General features: G+C 46.7%; 1 protein-coding gene across 2 annotated transcripts in view; it reads left to right on the top strand.

The window, feature by feature from the left end:
- The window catches only part of LAMB1 (laminin subunit beta 1), a 44,329-nt gene that overhangs the window by 21,597 nt on the left and 3,473 nt on the right, over window positions 1-19,259 (top strand). For both annotated transcript variants that reach the window (XM_049813791.1, XM_049813792.1), the window contains 10 exons: window positions 454-678; window positions 1,536-1,753; window positions 1,859-1,955; window positions 11,423-11,792; window positions 13,505-13,689; window positions 14,927-15,168; window positions 17,107-17,310; window positions 17,695-17,839; window positions 18,604-18,811; window positions 19,027-19,168. In XM_049813791.1, the coding sequence (XP_049669748.1) occupies window positions 454-678; window positions 1,536-1,753; window positions 1,859-1,955; window positions 11,423-11,792; window positions 13,505-13,689; window positions 14,927-15,168; window positions 17,107-17,310; window positions 17,695-17,839; window positions 18,604-18,811; window positions 19,027-19,168 (2,036 nt within the window). The remainder of the gene's footprint in view (window positions 1-453; window positions 679-1,535; window positions 1,754-1,858; window positions 1,956-11,422; window positions 11,793-13,504; window positions 13,690-14,926; window positions 15,169-17,106; window positions 17,311-17,694; window positions 17,840-18,603; window positions 18,812-19,026; window positions 19,169-19,259) is intronic.

The following is a 19,259-nucleotide window of genomic DNA, read 5'->3' as shown; positions in this document are numbered from 1 at the left end:
CTCGTGAGAAAGGGTATGTTCGTATGGGTTGTTGGATGTGACCACAGTACCAGCGTCAATGTGTTGCTGCTGGAGGTTGGCAGCACTTGGAACGTGCCAGGGCAGAGTGGCTTGTGTAGGCGATGCCAGCACCACTGCGAGCCTCATCCCTGGCAGCATGGCGAGGGATGACTGGTGCTCGGCAGAGGTGGACAGGACAGCAGTGGAACTGAGGGGACAAGTGTGCTGGCAGCTGGGCTGCAGCACCATGCCTTGGTGCCTGAGGCAGTTCCATCCATGCTGCACCAAGCTGCTGCAGTCTCACCAAGTACTGCCTCTGTTGCTTTGAGCACGATCCAATTAACGTTGTCCCCATTAATGGCCTTTATTGTCTTGCCTCAGTCTTGCTGTTTATGGGGCTGTGCACTAGCGAGCCGTGATGGTAATTCCCACCGTGCCTGTTTGTTCAAACAGGCAGTCGATGTGATGAATGTGCGTCTGGCTTCTTTGGGAGCCCCGACGAGGTTGGTGGCGCCTGCCAGCCGTGCCAGTGCAACAACAACATCGACACCGCTGACCCGGAGGCCTGTGACAAGAAGACTGGAACATGCACGAAGTGCCTGTATCACACGGAGGGCGAAAACTGCCACCTCTGCAAACAGGGCTACTACGGGAGCGCCTTGCAGCAGGACTGCAGAAGTGAGTGGGGAGACACGTCTGCAACCCTTCCACCAGCCGTGTCACAGGCTGCCTGAACTCTTTAATTTACCTGGGAGCATTTAGGGGTGGAGGAGAAACCTCATTACCTTCAGCTGGATTTGTGTGCAGCTGCCCTGCAACTCAGCGGGGCTCCTGGCCGGGAGGGGAGTCCTTTACATTTGACAGGGAGAGCAGGGACAGCATTTACATGTGCTGAAAGGACGGGAGGGGGGTTTCTTGCCCTCTTGTTAGCAGTCTTTGTTTACTTCTTCTCCAGAGATGGGGGTGGCGGGGTGAGGGTTTGGCTTTTGTTTACACCAGCATCCCTGCAGATGTGGCTGGACAGCGGGAGCAAGGGCCATGGCGGGGAGCCGAACTGGGCGGTGGGGAGGCAGACCCTCCTCTCCCTCTGCACCAGACGCAGCCCAGCGAGGCGGGCGGGTTGCTGTGTGGGCGAGCAGAGCCCTGCTCCGCTTGGCAGGCCATCGGCCGCTGCAAGCAGATCCGCCACTGTAGCCAGCTGACGGGAGCTGGGCAGGCTTGGGCTTCGGTTGTGTACAGAGGGAGGAGAGAAGAGGAGTGGGAAGGCTGGGCTGCTTGAATGAGCAGCTCCTGTCACCTCCTGTGTGCTGGGGCAGAAGCTGTAGAGGCGGCCAGCCTGGGACATGAGGAGGGCTCTTGTGTGGTGCTGGGTGTCATTCAGGGTTGGCTCATCCAGGCCTGGCCACGGACATTGGCATGTGCCAGCACCTGCCCACGCCTCTGGGGACTCGGGGAATAAACTAAATGCGAACTCCGGGCAGTCTGGTTACGAGAGGATGGGCTGACGTTGAGGCGCCACGCTCTTTGCCTCACAGAGTGCGTCTGCAACTACCTGGGCACCATCCGTGAGGACTGCGAGGGCTCGGAGAGCTGCCAGTGCGAGGCGGCCACAGGGCAGTGCCGGTGCCTGCCCAACGTGGTGGGGCAGACCTGCGACCGCTGTGCCCCCCACACGTGGAGGCTCGCCAGCGGCGCTGGCTGCGAGCAGTGCGGCTGCGACCCCGCACGCTCCCTCGGGCCTGCCTGCAATGAGGTGAGGGGAGCGCGGGGCATGCTCCGACAGCTTGGCCTTCGCTCCGGCGCGGGGCCGGGCTGCTGCTGAGGTGGTCGCATCTCCTGTTGGGGTTTGTTTTGGCAGTTCACGGGGCAGTGCCAGTGCATGCCGGGCTTTGGAGGCCGAACCTGCCGGGAGTGCCAGGAGCTCTTCTGGGGTGACCCGGGCGTGGAGTGCCGAGGTGAGTCCAACCCCGGCGCCTGCTCCACCGGCTCCTTTTGGAAATGGCCTGGTGGCTGGTGGCCAGGCTTGCCATCATCCCCCAGTGCGCTGGGACACCCCCACCGGGAGCAGCCCCTCCGGTGTTCCCTGCCAGTGCCCCCATGAGCCTTGGAAGTGAGGGAGGAAGGCACGCTGGGGTCTGTCCCCCGGGGTTTTGGTGTCTCCAGGGATGGGAGGCACAGCAGGAGCCCGACCTGGCGCTTGCTGGACCCTTATTTGGAAACAAACCTCTCTGTGTAGAAACTAACTCTCCTTTAACCATTAAGCTGCAATGCTCTCAGGTAAGCTGGTGTGGTAAGAAAACACATCACAAGTCTTTGGGTTTGAGAATTGGTCCAGAGACCGGTTTCCTTTGCCTTTCGATTGTAGGTGGTGGAAGACCACTGTCTCCTCTTGTGTCTTGTTAGGGAGACTGAGCCTGAAGAAATAAGGTTTTGGATTTAGTAGGAGACTTTCCTTATATTTCAGCTGAAAATAAAGGAGCGAGCGGAGACAATGCAGCAGGTTAGCCATAGCTATATGCCGCAAAACAGAGCGCCATGAAGTTGCTTGTTTAGAAAACTGGATGCTCTCTGTCCTTTTGTTATAAACAAGTCTGTTCATTAGCGGGAAAAGAAACTTCAAACACTGTCCAGACCAGAACAAACTTGTATCTCTGATCTGTTCAAATAGGAGCCTTTGCCAGGAGGGTTTGCAGTAGATTAAGGTATTTTTTCCTGCAGGGAGGAATGTGCTTGCTGTGGTCTTTAATAAATCCCTTACAATAGAGATACCTTAGAGCCCATTATCTAACCAGATAGGCAGGTCACAACTACTTGGTTAGTGCAGCAGATGAAAGGACTGGGGAATTGTCCCAGTTCCTGAGTACATATTGGGTTTCTTGGGGGGCGAGGCAGCCTTTCGGGGAGGCTGTGTGTGTTCTGACGTGGTGAGGGGCACTGACCCTGCTGGCTCCAGGGCAGGGATTGTCTCTTGGTATCAGCTGTCTCCATCAGGGTTTATTGATGGAGTCCATCTGCATACCTTATCAGCAGGATTTTGCAGTGTACCAGCATTTCTGATCTCTGATGGAGTTTGTGCTGCCTTTCGAGCATGTGAAGACCTGCTTTTTAATGAAGTAAAGAAGAGGATATATTCTTCAGAGACTGTTTTTACAATGCAAATGTTTTTACACTCTCCTTCCAAACTGCTGCCCCAAGTGACATGGGAGACTCGCTCAGGTGGAAATGCAGATTTTCCTTCAGGATTGCATCCAACGGGAGGTCTCTGTGTCAGGTGGGGAGAGCCAGTGCCCAGCACTGAGCCGCAGCAGCCTGTGACACGATGCCCCAGATGGGTTCCAAGCATGTGCTCACTCATGGAGCACATCCAGCCCTGTGGTGCTGCCGAGTCTCCCCAGCATGGTAGGGTCAGTGCTTCCTGCCCTGACTCCTATCCTTCCTCAGCAGGGAAAGAAGCAACTTCTCAGGCCTCATTTAGTCCCGGTGAGCCGAGGGGGAATGTTCAGACTGGCAGATGTGCAGCTGCTCTGTGGGCAGGTAGCAGCTCTCAGTGGTAAGCAGTTTGCAGGTGAACTGGAAAACTGTACTGTTTAAGGAGTTGCAGAGCAGTGCCCCGGGAAGATAGCTTAAATATGGCCTGTGGCCAAGGTGAAGCTGGAACTGAGACAGGGATTCATCACAAAGATGTCAGCTCCAGATGCAGGGGCACATGTGGACTCCTGGCCATGGCATTTGCCACCTGCCCTCAGTGGCCTGCTTATGCTGGCCCAAGCAGCCAATACGGCCACATTTTGTGCTGTGTTCAGGAAGAAAATACAAACCTATCTGGAGAGGGAATGGCGAGAGCTCTGAACCATATGAGTATGGACAGACAGTCTTCGCTGTGGGCAGTGACCTGATGTGGAGGTGTGGATGTTTGTCCCGATGACTCCAGTGTGGGAACCTCCACTGGCTGGGGCAAGTGGCTTCTGCTCAAGCTTGGAAATCACATGGTGCATCACTCAAGGGACAGAAATATGTGGTCTCTTCACAAGAGGTCTTCAAGCTGTTGGCACCAAGAGACACAAGCTCCTGCTGAGAAATGGGGACTGTACTGCCCATGTTGCTGTGACACCCTTTACAAATTTTTTAATTGCTAAAAAAAAAAGTGTGTGGTCATATGAACACAAGTGCCTGCAAAAAACCTCTGTACACAGCTATGTGGAGATGTACAAAATGGCCCATCTAGGACAGGCTGGGGGCTGCAGCCCCCCACGGGTTCCTAGGCACTTGCAGCAGCACTGAGCTGTGGATGTGGCCCCAGGGTCCCAGCACTCTCCATTGGAAACCAGACTCCAGGGCACGCTTCCCTGCTGTCCCCGTTGGTGACAGAGACTATTGCAGGCTGCTGCCTGTGACTTGTTTTGTAGAAATCTTGGTAAGATCAGACATGGTAAAGCAGAAGCTGGGGGATGCAGGTTTTTGCACCTGGTCTGAGTGCTTCGATTTGCAGTTTGTGTTCCCTGCGGTGGAAAGAGAGCATGATCTGATGTCTCCTCTCTGCATGTCCCCAGTGGTTACAGTGGGACCAGACCACTGGGGCAAGCTAAGCTAGTGCCTATGTTTGGGTAGCATCTCGACCCTTCGGTACTGGGTACGCTCCCACCACACACAGATGTCCATTGGGGATTACACACCGCAGAGAGTCTGTAAGACTGGGTCTTCAGAGACTGCTTACTCCATGCTTAAAAAAACCACAGTTACTCGTTTAATTTAACATAATGCCCGAAACAAGCACAGGAGAGGTGTAGAGGATAGGGAAAAGCCCAGTGCATCTCTGTTGGCCTCATGCAGGTCCCTGTGAGGATTACAGTGAGCAAGGGGATCAAACTCAAGTCTCCCAGGCATCCTGCTGGAGCTTTTCCAAAGCCTGGCAACCAAAGTGCAGGACTAGGCACGCCGAGCTCTGTACCAACTTCAGCCTGTAAAGCACATTTCTGGCAGGAGGCTCCAGGCTCCTGTGAAGCCTCTGAGTTACGGTGTGGCTGCAGAGGCAGCTTGAACAATGCCCTTACACAGTAGATATTTGAGGTTTATGTGTTTCATATAATATTATATAAAGGAGATGACAATTTTACTATCATTACTCTTTTAATTGAACAACCAGAACAGAGTGCAGTTAGTAAAAGGCACTATATAAGATTGAAAGTTAGGTTGTATTGCTATCTCCCCTTTACAAGAAGCATACCTTTGTCAATGTTTTTCTGTGTTGGACTTGAGTATCAAGCCCTATGGTAAGAAACAGAATTTAATTGAACTAAGATGAAAAAAGGTCATGTTTTTATCAAATACTCACTACAGGCATTGGCAGAAAGTTGTTTTTCTCAGTTTTTAGTCTTTGTTATGTACCTGGTGCCGAAACATCTGTTCACTGAAAATTACTCCATTGCCTTTTACAATAGGCTTCATAATCTTAATTTAACACCTGGGTCTTAAAACTAGTCACATAGGCTGCTTTTATAGGAGGTGTTTATGGTGCAGAGAAAGACTAGCAGATGTTTCTTTTCTGTCTGTGATAAGTGTCTAGAGGAAGTCAGACAAATTCTGTGCCAAAGGAAATACAGTTTTCGCTTTGAATTTCGTAATTTCAATTGAGCTGTGGTCTTAAAATATTGTAATGTATATTGATTGTTTCCAGAAAATTGCCCTTTTGGCAAAGTCTGCTAGCATGTTAAAATGCAGCACAACTCTAGTAATTCTAGGCTGGGATCTTATCTTAACACTCGTACTGAAAATTGTAATGCTGAGGAGTTAGCAATATGCTTACAGGGTAATTTAAATCAATAGCTGATTATTCAGAAGAAATTTGCTAGCTCTGCAAAACTTTCAACCTTACAAATTGCTGAATGGTTTTCTCATCATAGTGCCTCACTGCCACTGAGAAATGTTGCCAGGAAATCATGTTTGAACAAACCCTTTGTTTTTTTGCTGTGGAGGAGTTAAACATTTGATGTTCTCCATCCCTGATCTCAAGCAGTAAAGAAAATATTTCTGAAAAAATGATTTCTGTACTGTGTAGGATGATGCAGGGCACTCGCTTGTTCCTAGCATCCTGCAATAAGGCATTACACAGACTGATCTTCATACAGCCCTTTCAGTATCCATTATATCATCTCGGCTGTAGTAGCAACTGCTCTGAGACACCTTAGTTTAAATTAAGTGATATGCAAATATGCCACATACTGAACTACAGTGTTACTGAATTAATAACAATAATTGAAGGAATTATTGAATTAAATGGAAGTGAGTTCTAAATATTTAAAATCAGAGGGAAAGGTAGCAGAGCTGTCGGAGTAAGTGAAAGATAAAGTGGTCATAGATATTTATGTGCTTAAAGCAAACCACCTGAGCTAGTCATTTACTTCTTTGGGATTTCTCCCCTTGGGTTTCTACAAGACTACATTTAATAAGCATGTACGAGTGTTACTTTTTATCTTTATGATCAGGAAAAAAAATTACTGAAAGAGAAAGGCATTGATCAAGGTGGTATAAAAATTAACCATGCATACTCTGTGTGTGCATACACTTACGTGGACATGGGTTTGTGAACAGATGCAGCTACAAGCTTTTATACCTGTAAGCAGCTAATCGGCAGATCCTGACTGAAGAATTTGGCTGGAAAATTTTACTGTCAAAAATGTGATTGCACTTAAGTTGGAGTATGCCACTGAAGAATGTCTGATTGAGTTAAACACTCAATTAAAGAAAACAATACACCCAGTTCCAAAATGATATTTCAAAACAGAAGCCTATTGTTTAATACAGTAAATGCTCCTTTGAAAACCCTCAAATCTTTGGCCAATGATTTCAAAAGACTCCTTTTCCTCCACTATATTTTCCATCGGAGGTACTGCAGGGTCCTGCTCTGCTTACTCAGGGACAGATTTGATGTCTGTCTAACACTGATCTTCAAAGCAAGCCGCCCCATCCATGTTAACTTGTAGCCCTTCACCTTGGCCTTGGTCCACCCCTCTGTATGAAGGGAGGGTAATTAACCATTTGTCCTGAAGGCCATTGCCAACCTAAACTGGTTAAGGCATCTAAATCTCTTGGAGTAAACTCAACATCTGTGTAGTTTAGCAGTGCAAAATGAACCACTTCCCAATTTCTAGTCATGTAAACATAGGCAAGGCATTTAAAAGGAGCTTATAGAACTTCATATCTTTCCCTATTCCACAAATACTATGTTAAGTGGGGTATAAAGCCATTGCTAGCTACTGAGTAATACCTGAAACACTTCTGCATCCCTAGATGTGCCTGCGTTTTTCTTGTTTTTCTTGGAAAAAAATTAGATTAACTAAGCATATGCTAAAATTAGATGTGGTACAGCTACTCAGGTGTTACATCAGACTTATGAGTGTCCTGGTTAAAGCCAAAATCTCCAGAGCCAGGCGATATTTTGAAGATTGTGTTTGAGTTAGCCTGTTTGAGTACATCGGAAGCAAAACTGCTGTAACTGAGAGCATCATTAGCACTGGACTGTATAGGGGTTGACTCACATGGTGGCCATAGGAATAGCTAGCTGGTTGTTAGCGAAGGAGGTGTTAGAGAAGCAAGAACTCCACGGTGGTTAGAAGTGATGCTGAGGTACTCTGGCCAGAAACAATGCTGGGCATGATGTGCTGGATCATTCTGACATGGTGTTTGCTCTGTTTCTAGCAGGCGATAGGAATCAAGGTGTCTCCTCTTTTCACATCCCAGTTCACTGGCTGTGATAATCAAATGTCACCAGAATCCTTTTGGTGGATGTGCACCCACTATCATGCATGATAGATGTGTAAAGTTGCTTTTTTGTCAACTTTAGGACAAAGTTTTGCCCTGAAATCTCAGAGACTGAAGCCAGCGGGCTCTTGGTAGGCAGGCGTTGCAGGAGGCAGAGGTGAAACCTGTGCACTGAGCTATTTGCCTGGTGGCCCATGGTGTTCAAGGCTCTCCTCACTACCTAGAAGGCTTTATATGGTCTTGGCCTGAGCGTGCCTTCCTCCATTTGAGAACTGCCACAGCTGAAGTCAGTGAAGGGTCTGGTCCCCACCATGCTGTAAAGGGAGGATGTTCCCTGCAATGGCATTGCATGTGCTCCAAATAGCCTGTTGGTGGTGGCCAGGGCACATGATGTGGGACTCATCCACTAGAGGTGTTGGAGATGGTGGAGGTCCTGTTCCACATGACCTTGGAGGGCAGCTTCTGTGGGTTTCTGGCTGGCTTAATTTCATTATTAATGCTGTGTCCAGAAATTGGGCCCCAGGTTCTGAAAAAAGTACAGTGAGATTGGCTCTATCAAGGAACAGAGATGGTTTCAATCATCTCTGGTAGAAGCACTTGGCTAAGGTCATCTACACTTTATTAAAAGACAATCACATGTAACCAAAGACTGGCATGCATGTGCCATTGGTGAGGTGAAAGGTTTGCTTACAGGATGTGAGCTGTAAGAGGAGCAGTGATGCTTTTGTGAGAACTGAAAAAATGTTTCAGTCAGTGCCACAGCAAGGAATTGTCCAAGGGCTCTGTAGCTAGAGAGAGTATACCACCAACATGTAGAAATGCCTCCCAAATTTTCAAAATGGAAAGAAAATAAAATCGGTTGGAATCCTCTTATTCCACTACTGAGGGAGGCTTTTTCTTGGTTTCCTTTAAACTATGTGATTTTACTTAAAAGTAGAGATAAAATTTTCTTCAGTTTTACCCTTTGGTTTGAAAGCTGGTGTGGTCCTGTGCACAGTTAATGACTTGGGAAGATCACGAAGAAAAGAAAGAGCAAATGTGAAACCAGTGCTTTTGAAAGCCATTTTACATATGTTGGATTCACACTACTGAGGTAATGCAGAGCCAGTATTGCCTGTTTCTGGGCTTGATAGAGAATCCTAAAATGGAGAAATAACCCACAGTAATGTTTCTAGCCACCTTGTGCAATTTTCTCATGGGTCCCCCAAAGTTCAGTTTGGAAGTTTTGCAGAATTCTAGAAATGTGATGATTCTTCCAGCTGTTGCGCTGCATTTAGAATAAATTCTTTGCTCTTTATCATCTCCCAGCAGGCAGCTATGGAGCTTGGGCTTTCACTTTCTCAAATTCTCTTCTCTCCTTCCCCAGCATTTTGTGGCTCCAGAGATTTTGGAATTCACATTACCATGTAAATGCCACTAAAGCCATGTCATCTGCCTTTCCTGAACATGCGGGTATTCAGGAGTAGAATTACCAACATGGGCGTTTTTTTCCTCACTTTAAGCTTTTTAAATCTGCAAGTAAATATAGTGATTTGATTTGCCAGCAGCAAGTATTCATGTAGCTTGATCAGATCTCAGGATCTTTGAGAAAAAAATCACATGCCATTTAGCCCCTTTCTATGCAGAGGAATTTGGACAATTCATCATTATATCGAGGGCCGCATTAGTTGACAGAAGGGTTAACTGACCTTCAAACAGGAACTTGACAGTTTGCCTGCAGGGAACATATTCCATGGCAAGTTGACTACTTAAGCACTTTCGATGTAAAGTAAAAACAATCTCTTGTGTCAGGGTATAATTCAAAGAACAAAGGACCATTTTGCTCAATTGTGCAGGCAGCAGAAGTTATTTTTGTCTCTTGCCTATCATATTCACATTGTACAAGAAAGTTGTTTTGTTGAGGAGGGATTTGTTCTGCTGAGGCTCTTTGTGTAATTTTTGAACTGAAGACCACCACTGTGTTTTGGCATTGAAGCAAACAACATACAATCTTGAAAACGGCTTTGTGTTTTGCCCTTTTTTCAAGGGGGCATGTGCTTGGGGTGTGTGAATTGATTTATGGACCTTTTGGAGCCATTAAGCTCCTTCAAGGATGCCTGGTAAATGGATGTGTAAGTGAAGGCTTTTATCGGGTATCACAGTATTTTTACTGTTTAAGGAACCTGTGCTTGACCTGCTTCAGGTGTACTCTGCCACAATGGTAGGTAGATGACCTACATATTTTCAAGGCCTCTCTTTTTGTTCTTTGCTGCCATCCCTTTATTAAAAGCCTTGCAGGTTGGTAATTTCCTCTGCTGCTGTTGCCTGCATAATTAAGGAGGAGGAGGAGAGGTCAAGTGGCAGCCCCGCTGGATGGAAACATTTCTCCTGATAGTGTTATTGTGTACAAAGTGTGTCTGTGCTTTTAGAAATGACCGTGCGTCAGTAACTTTGAGTAACTTCTCTATGGTGGGTTAGTGCCAAAGAAGTACATCTTTATTCTAAGCTTGTTAAAAAAGGGTGTTGCCCAAACCTTATCACTCCAATTTGGCAACCACCTGGAGCCCCTGGGTCTTGCCTGACTAGCATATAAAGATAGGTAGGTGTTCACAGTTACAAAAATAAAATAAGAATGTAAGTCCATTTCAGGAAGGTGTGAAGACTAACCCCTGAGTTGGTGCTCAAAGTGTGAAATAATTAAAACAATAAATCTGTTAATTGTCCTCATTCCCACTTTGATAGTGACAAACAGTGTGTAGGCTCTTTGTTGTTAGCACCCTGTTGGAGAAGACTTCTTTCTTCTCCCTCAGACAGGGCTGCCCATGACCACATTCTTTGTTCTAGTCTACTATTCACTGCCCGATTTTTTTCCCATTTTCTGTATATGCAAACCATCAGCCCCGTGCAAAGCTCCTCAGTGCATGTTGTGGATGTTTTTCCACCATCCCTGGCAGGAGTACGTCCTGAGCCAGGCCCTGTACCTCTGCATAGAAGATCTCTTAAGGGCTGTTACTGCATAAATTTGTCGTGTTCTTCTTTAAAGCCACTTCAACTTTTAGCACCCACAATTTCTTGTGGTAGGGAGCTCTGCCACTTAACTAAGTGCTGTGTAATCAACTGTCTCCTTTTATTGTGCTGTTTGTGGGAGGTGCAGGGGAAGGTGGTTGGTTTTTGATCTGCTGCATTCCTCAGGTGATACCTACACCTGTGCTGGAGGAGACAGTAAATGGTTGTTCCTTGTTCGCTTCTCCCATTTCACTCATGTTTTGTTCTTAAACCCTCTGCTATGTGCCTGCCTGTTGTTTCTTTTCCTGTCTGGAAAGCCTTGCTCTACTTATTCGTGTAGTGAAACTGGGCTCTTTGTCTTCAGTTGCTCTCCAACTGATAACCAAACGTTGCAAGAAGTGTCCTTCCTTGCTCCATTATTGTGCCTGGCTTTGAGATGTGCAAATCCTGGTCTCCCCTAGAGTTATTTCCCTATCTCTCTCCACTTTCACCCTCAGCCCTGGTTCCCCCATACCCAAGCAGACACATCCATAACTAGCTTTTTATAATCCAGACAGGGATCACTTCTATACTCATTTCACCACTTCATTATAACCGATTTTTTTTTTTTTTTCTCCCTGCCAATGTCACTGTCATTTCCCTCACCATAGCTTTCACGCATGCCTTTTTCTTCTTCCAGCATGTGATTGCAACCCTCATGGCATCCAGACCCCGCAGTGTGACCGTGCCACCGGGCAGTGCATCTGCAACGAAGGGGTGGAAGGGCCGCGCTGCGACAAGTGCTCCCGGGGCTACTCGGGCTTCTTCCCCAACTGCGTGCCATGCCACCAGTGCTTCGCCCTCTGGGATGTGATCATCAGTGAGCTCTCTAATAGGACCCAGCAGTTCCTGGATAGGGCGAATGACCTCAAAATCACTGGAGTCACTGGCCCATACCAGCAGACACTCAACAGCCTGGAGGAGAAGCTGACTGAAATTAAAACTATCATCACTCAAAATCCAGCTGCCGAGCCCCTGAAGAACATTGGGAATCTCTTCGAGGAAGCGGAGTGAGTACAGTTGCGGTTGTGTCTAGCATGGGAAGGAGTGGGAGTGCCAGTGAGATGGGATTTACTTGAGTGACTGATGTCCCCATGCTGGGCTGGGGACTCCCTGGCTCTGCTCCTCCAGCTGGGCAAGGTACACTGCAGCTCCTAGCTGGTGGAGCACCTCGCCATGCTCAGCACCAGCAGTAAGCATCTTTCCCACAAGCAGGAACCTGGCTGGGGAAGGTAGGAGCAGTGCAGTTACCATGCTCTGGGCAGGGGTTGTCCTGCTCCTGCTGCACACCAGGCAGCTAATTACCACGGAGCCACTCATGCTTGCCTTGCGCTCCCCCGGGGCAAAGGACAAACACTGCTATTCTGTGAGAGAATGAAGAAGGGAGAGATTAAATTCCTGGATTTCCATGTGTAGCTGATGAGTTGGAAGCTTGTGCTCCTTTCTGCAGTCTTGAGTGTGTGTGTGGGGAAGCACCAGCTTTGTAACAAGGATTGTTTCCATTTTTCTCAGAGTAGGAGGCTTATATTTTGTTTTAGGGCTAAGTATACAAAAGATAGTAGTTTGTGCTTTTGGAGATGGGACAGTTTAACATCAGGTAGGATTACAGGTGCTTTCTAGCCCTGTGTGCAACTGCTTGAACTTGCTTGTGCATTGTAAAGGGGACTGCACAAAGCAGAGGGCCAAGGATTAAAGCACAGATGTCTCAAGGATATGCTTATGTCCTGCAGCTCCCTCTCTCCATCTGGAGAGCTGGGGGTTGCTGCTAGATTTGGGCTCTGTGTGTACTGAGGTAGGTCAGAGCAGGTGAGGAGCTGCTTTTCTCTACCATATGCATTTGTTTGTATCTGTTCTTGCTCCTTTCTGCCTGTATAGAAGTACTGGGCTCTTGTGGACTCCTGAAAAACAGCAGGCTGTTGGGCTATTGAGAGAGCTGGAAATTGATCATAGAGCTTGAATACTGCCTGATTCTTTCAGAATGAGGAAATGCTGTGTTTGGTGGGATCACCATGGATTGAAATAGCTTCCTATGCCAACTTCTGTTCTGCAGCAGCATTGATGTGTAACATACACTTGCTTTTCCTTTTAGGGTTATCCCACTAGCTAAAGCCTGCTCCGTGGCTCACTGAGGCCATGCTGAATTCTGAGGGCGGGAGGTTTTCCTTCATAGCCCTAAAGAAACGGCTGGTGAAGAGGGATCTTTACAGAGGAGTTAAAAGAATCCATTGTGTTCAAACTAAAGCTTCCTCCCCCCTTCCCCCCCCCCCCCAGCCCCCAGTTTCCTGAAGTTCAAATCTGTCCCATGAGCTCGTAGTAATCAAAACTGCATTTGTAGCTGTGTGGGATGGGAAGCAAATTATGTATGGATCATAGTAGTCAACTCTGACCTATGCAGTTGCCATGGTACAAGAGCATTACACCAGTCCTCTGGAATCTGCCTCCAGTTAATCTTACACAAAGCAGCTGTTTTCTGAGCAATTTGGTGCTTTGAGTTTATAAACATGCTGTAGATTAAAAAGTAGTTTTGTATGATAAAGCAAACAAAACAGCATTCTAGGTAGGCATGTTGTTACAAATCACTTACAGCTCCACTGAGGGAGGACAAGTCCTGCCGTGGGAGAAACTTGGCACAGCTCTAACCACCACTCTTCAGTGGAGTGAAGCACCAAGGCTTACTACCCTTCGTCCTCCCCCTGCTGAGTCCTGTGCCTCTGTTTTACAGAAAACTGACAGCAGATGTTACAGTTAAGATAGCTGACATAGAAGAAAACCTGTCAGCCTTAGCAGTGAAGAGCAATAGCACAGACACTGACCTGAGCGTGCTGGAGACAGATGCCAAAAGCCTAGACCATGTGGTGAAAGAACTTGCAGAACAGCTAGAGTTCATCAAGATCTCTGATGTTCGGGGTAAGTGTCGCAGGGAGGGGGGAGAAAGCAGTGGGGTAGCTAAAGGTTTAATTAGTGTATGGTTTTAAATACCAGGTTAATCTTCCGACTTGTAATAAAACTCAGTTGCTAGGAGGGCGGCTTCTTTCTGTCCATGGGCAGAGTTGCTGATGCAGCAGGAATTCTATTTTGCCCCCTTGCCCCCTCTCTCCTTCTGCACATTGCAAAGCCAGCTTGAGTTCGTGGGGCACAGAGTTGTCTTAAAGGCTCTTGATTAATACATTTTAGATGAGACACAACAGCTGAAAGTTCCAAGTTCTGGCAGTTCCAAGATCTCCCTTGCTCTCCCCAGTCTGTGAAATTGCTGTTTCTGGTTGGAAAAACTACCTGGCTCCTGATGACTAAGAGCACACCGTAAGAGCCCAGTTCTTCTGAGCCACCCAAGCCTTGTGTGCCCATCAGCACACTGAAACATGCCAAGAATCAAAATTTGCTGGAGAAAGAGGAATGTCACCAAATTCTTTGGAAACTTTGAAAGCTGACTTCATTGCAGCTTGAAACATGATTTTATTTTTTTTTTTTTTAATTCCTGCTTTGCAGGAAGTCCAAGATTGCTTCCAGTGAACGTGGGATTTTGCAGAGTGAGGCAAGTAGGATGTAGAACAGGGGAGTCCCCAACTTGTGGCATTCTGCAGAGGAAAGCTGCCCCAAGGTGCAGAGTGTGGCCACCCTGGTAGGGTCCCTCACACCCTCTCAAGGCCTCTTCAGGAGTTGTCCAAAACTTAACAGTTCCATAAATCAGTATCTTTTGTCAAGCAGTTGATTCTTGGGAAAGCTCTGACCGGTTTCCAAGCAGTGACTCCATAAGCCAGACATCCTAGGGCTAGCAATAAGAACTAATGGGATAAGTGAATCCTTAGAGAACAGGCTGTTGCCCTGTAAATCTAAAAGTGTGGATCTTCTTTTGCTCTCAGGGCAATCAGAATCTAGTCAATAGGGTTAGAGAAAGGCTTAACTTCAAAATCCAGCAACCTTGACACACTGTCCACCAAGCAAAAAAAAAAGAACTACCCCCCCCCCCCAACAGGCCAAATTCTGTCATCCTTGCAATGGCATGGAATACAGCTGCAGAGGCTAGTGTTTCATTTAACTTGATACTTGTATTGTTAACCCTGATGTGTCATCTGCCAACCTCCATAATATAAATTACTTTGGGTTACTTAACACATTTCTGAGCAGCTCCATCTGATTTCTGCAGGGGCTTTGGATAGTATCACCAAGTACTTCCAGATGTCCCTGGAGGCAGAGGAGAGGGTCAATGCCTCCACTGTTCACCCTGATAGCCCTGTGGAGCTGTCAGCACAAACGCGGCAGGAAGTGGAAGACTTAATCAATGAGAAGGAGGCCCAGTTCAAGGCTAAACAAGAGGAGCAGTCACGCCTTCTGGATGAACTCGCAGGCAAGCTGCAGAGCCTGGATCTCTCCGAAGTGGCTGAGAAGGTACGTGGCTGAGAATCATTGGTATAAAACCTGTAGCAAAAATGAAGTCAGGTTTGTGAAGAAGCAACAAGTGGGGAAGAACTGTTTAGGGCTTGACAGGGTGAGATACACAGTTTGTTCATGAAAAATGCATGTTTCTTGGATGATGGGGTATTTTGCAGGCTAGAACAGGGCTGTTTAATTGGTGGGCTCTGAGACCTACTGGCTTTCAGGCACCAGCCCTTCATGTTGGTCTCCCCCTTACCCTTCCCAGCCCAATAGAGCACCCATCTTTTCTAACACAGAGCCCTTTGCTGTAGACAGAGCTCCCACGTGCAGAAAAGTGTAGCACTGAGAACCATCCTCTTAAGCCTGTCCTCAGTTCACGTGCTGCATTCTCTAGGCTCCTCTCTTCCTTTTAGCAGCTCCACAGGGTACATGCTATGTCTTTGCAGTGCCCAGCCAGGCAGCACTTCACTCGCACTGATGGGCCACCCTCCTTGGCATCACCACCCTCCCATCCTCGTTTGTGAGACAAAATAAAATTTGCAGAGAGCTGGAGTCAAAAGGGCATTTTCTCTGTTGAAGCTGCCTGTTCATCTGTAAATATGATCAAGGGTGGCTTTTTCTTGGGAGAGGCTGGGTGTTCCCTCAGTTTTGCTTTGAAGTCAGCCAGCTGCATTCAGAGAACAATCCTGCATGAAGGCAGGCTGCAGGGCACTGCTCATTAACTCCCCTGGGGAGGCCAGGCCTGTGTTAGAGGATGAGTTCTTCACATGCTGAATTGTCCCATCCTTTATAACTCTGGTCATCCCTCCTGACTCCCCCAGCCCTCCTTCTTTCTTGGGAGGGAAGAAAGAGGCACTTTTTTTTGTTTCCCTTCTCCTGCATTCCTGCCTAACTGTTCTTGAGGACTGAAAATCTTGGGTAGATGTTTATCAGGGCCATAAACACAGAGTTGCTTGGAGGTGTAATCACAGGGCACCAAAAAAAGTCTTTGCTTTCTAGCTACTGCTGGGTTGCATGCCAAACAGGTGAGAGGCACTCATTTACACTTCACAGGAGGCAGCTGCAGCTAACTTGGCACAGCCCCTAGGTTTTCCCAGAGAGGTTTTTTTGGCTGCAAAGTTAGTGACTATCATTTGGCAAAAGGGGTGGGGTGAAAAGGGAGAACCACCTCAAAAGAATGGGGAATTTTCCAATTTTCTCTGTGGCTGAAACAACTTCTAGTGATTTCATTGTCCAAACAATTGACCAAGTAATGGATAATTCTCAGTACAAATGTTGCCGATTTAAATAGTTTTGCTTTAAAAAAAAAAGTCTACCCTGATACTTTCTATGGGAACACAACTTTGACAACAATTCACAAATTGCAAAGTGTTCTGGAAAGATGAAATCGGAGCAAACGTTTGGTGGAAGGGAATGGGACAGCTTTTTAAGGGAGATGAAAAAAAGTTTCCTGTTCAATGTGGAGCATTTCAGCTTCTTAGTATTTCATTTTTAGGGCATTAGAGCAAAGGAAAAGATAGATACTACTCTGCACAAAAACACTTACTTTCTTCCTTATAAAATAGCTTCTTGGGATGGCCAGTTTTTCCTCCAACAGTACTGAAGACTGACTGCAAACAAAAGCCATACAGACAGTAGTAGCTTCCAGCTTGAAACCAAAGCTTAAATGCAGCTTTCCAGACGATGAAGGCACAGCAAAGCTGCTGTCATAACCTCCAGCTACTTCAGCATTTGTAACCGAGTTAAAGGCAGGAAGGTGCAGGGGCACAGAAGGAAGATTAAAGTCGTGCTGGTATGGCCCTGCTGCAGGAACCACCCGCTGCTGCAAGGCATACTACTGCAAGGGGCAGAAATAACATAGTGTAGAGCAGTGTCCGACTCCACCCCCCTCACAGCTCAGCAATGGAAATAAAGCTGTGACTGTTCCCCTTGGCTAATGTGTCTCTGCAGACGTGTGGCACTCCCATGGGAGCCTCTTGTGCTGAGTCCGAGTGTGGCGGTTTAAACTGTCAGACAGATGATGGAAAGAAGAAGTGTGGAGGACCTGGCTGCAATGGGCTGATGACCGTAGCTCACAATGCCTGGCAGAAAGCCATGGATTTTGACAGAGACATCCTCAGTGCATTAGCAGAAGTTGAGCAACTCTCCAGAATGGTAATATGCCAAATTAATTGTTAGATATTAAAAAAAAAATATCTTTTTGTTGTAACACAAGTTTAGACACTAATTGACAAAGTATGTGCCTGGCTTACTTCAAAATACTTGTCAGTTGCGTAACTCCATCACACTTGTAAAGATCCTAAGACAGGGAGCTTGCTAAAGTGAAGCTTCATGGATAACTCTAAACACTAGCCTGAGTTGTTTAAACTAGCATTGGTGGTATGGATCACAGCCAGCTTTTAAAAGTGTTGTGTGAGTCTTATGAGAAAAAGCATTTCTCATTACTATTACCTCTGACTCCAACTGAATTTTTGTTTCAAAACAGGCCTTAAAGCGTACGCAAATATGTAATCAAATCTTCCGTTTTCCTCTCTTTAGGTTTCTGAGGCAAAACAGAGAGCTGATGAAGCAAAACAAAATGCACAAGCAGTTTTGCTCAAAACCAATGCTACAAAAGAACAAGTGGACAAAAGCAATGAAGATCTGAGGAATCTTATTAAACAAATTAGAGATTTCCTAATGCGTAAAAACCTTACATTTAAATTATGTTTTAATTCTGGGTTTGTGAAAACTGTCTTTAGCTCTGAATCATCCTCTAAGGGGTAATGTAATAGTTGTGTTTCCTCCACCCCACCCCCCTTTCAGCCAGACTTAGCGTGTATGATAAAATCTGGAAACAAGAGAAAACCAAGACAATAGGAAAGGGAGAGCAAACTGGCACGTTCTTGTGTTTGTTTCAGCTGAGGCTGTTGTACTGCAGTAATTTGCCAAATGCATTTATAAGTTCTGGCTGGAAAGACAAAGTACTATTAAAGGGGAGGAAAGTCAGAAACTGTGAGTTTCTCTCTCTAAGAAAGCAGGTAAAGGTTAAATGAGGGCCTTGTTCGCTAGCAAGCAGCAGCATGGCAAACCCATTCCTTCCCTGTTTGCACAAGGCTGAGTATACTGCTAGCACAAATACCTTTATGAGCAGCTGTTGGCTTTGCTTCCTGTGGGCTCAAGTCTCCTCCCCACAGCCCCAGCATGGTGTAGCTAATCAGAGAGATCTTCAAATAGCTTCCAAGAGATCTATGCCAGCAGGGCTATGTGCCTGCTGGGCCTCTCCTGAGAGAGGTTTCACCCTAAGGAAGCATGTTTAATACCTTAATTTTCTGTAAGTCAGTCAGGGGCAGGAAGTTTTCCTATGATTTTCCTTCTTAAAGGAGCAGCTGGACAAGAATTTGAGTACTGAGACTTGACAGTGGGAAGCTTTTACTCACATCTTTGTCATTTGTGTCTATCTACTAGAAGACAGTGCTGACCTGGATAGCATCGAGGCAGTGGCTAATGAAGTGCTGAACATGGAGATGCCAAGCACTCCCCAGCAGCTGCAAGCCCTGACAGAAGATATTCGTGAGCGTGTAGAAAGCCTTTCTGATGTTGAGGTCATTCTGCAGCAGAGTGCTGGAGACATTGCCAGAGCAGAAATGCTACTGGAGGAAGCTAAAAAAGCAAGGTATGCAACCCTGTTCTGTATTAGCTGTTTTCTGTCACCTGGAGCTTGAACAAGACTTTCATTCCATTGTATCAGAAAATGCAGAGTTTAACTTGCCCTGATACAGATTCTCATTCCTTAAGGGACAAAAATGGCCCTTTGCAGTGTATGACTTGTTCTTTTTCCAGTCCCAAAGTAAAAGCACTTAAAGCGTTAACTATAGTTTTGCTCCACAGCAAAGGTGCAACAGATGTTAAAGTCACTGCAGACATGGTGAAAGCAGCACTGGAAGAAGCTGAAAAAGCTCAAAATGCAGCTGAAAAAGCCATCAAACAAGCTGACAAAGATATTAAAGGAACTCAAGACCTGCTGACCTCAGTGAGTTCTTCATGAGTATTTCTTAAGATACAGAAACAGCACCAAATCTGATGCTTAGCAACTGATGTAAGCCTATCTAGGAAGGCTCTTG

Source organism: Accipiter gentilis, chromosome 11 (genome assembly GCF_929443795.1).
Source record: "Accipiter gentilis chromosome 11, bAccGen1.1, whole genome shotgun sequence".
Classification (NCBI taxonomy): Eukaryota; Metazoa; Chordata; class Aves; order Accipitriformes; family Accipitridae; genus Astur; species Astur gentilis.
This window is presented reverse-complemented; position numbering and strand designations above follow the sequence as displayed.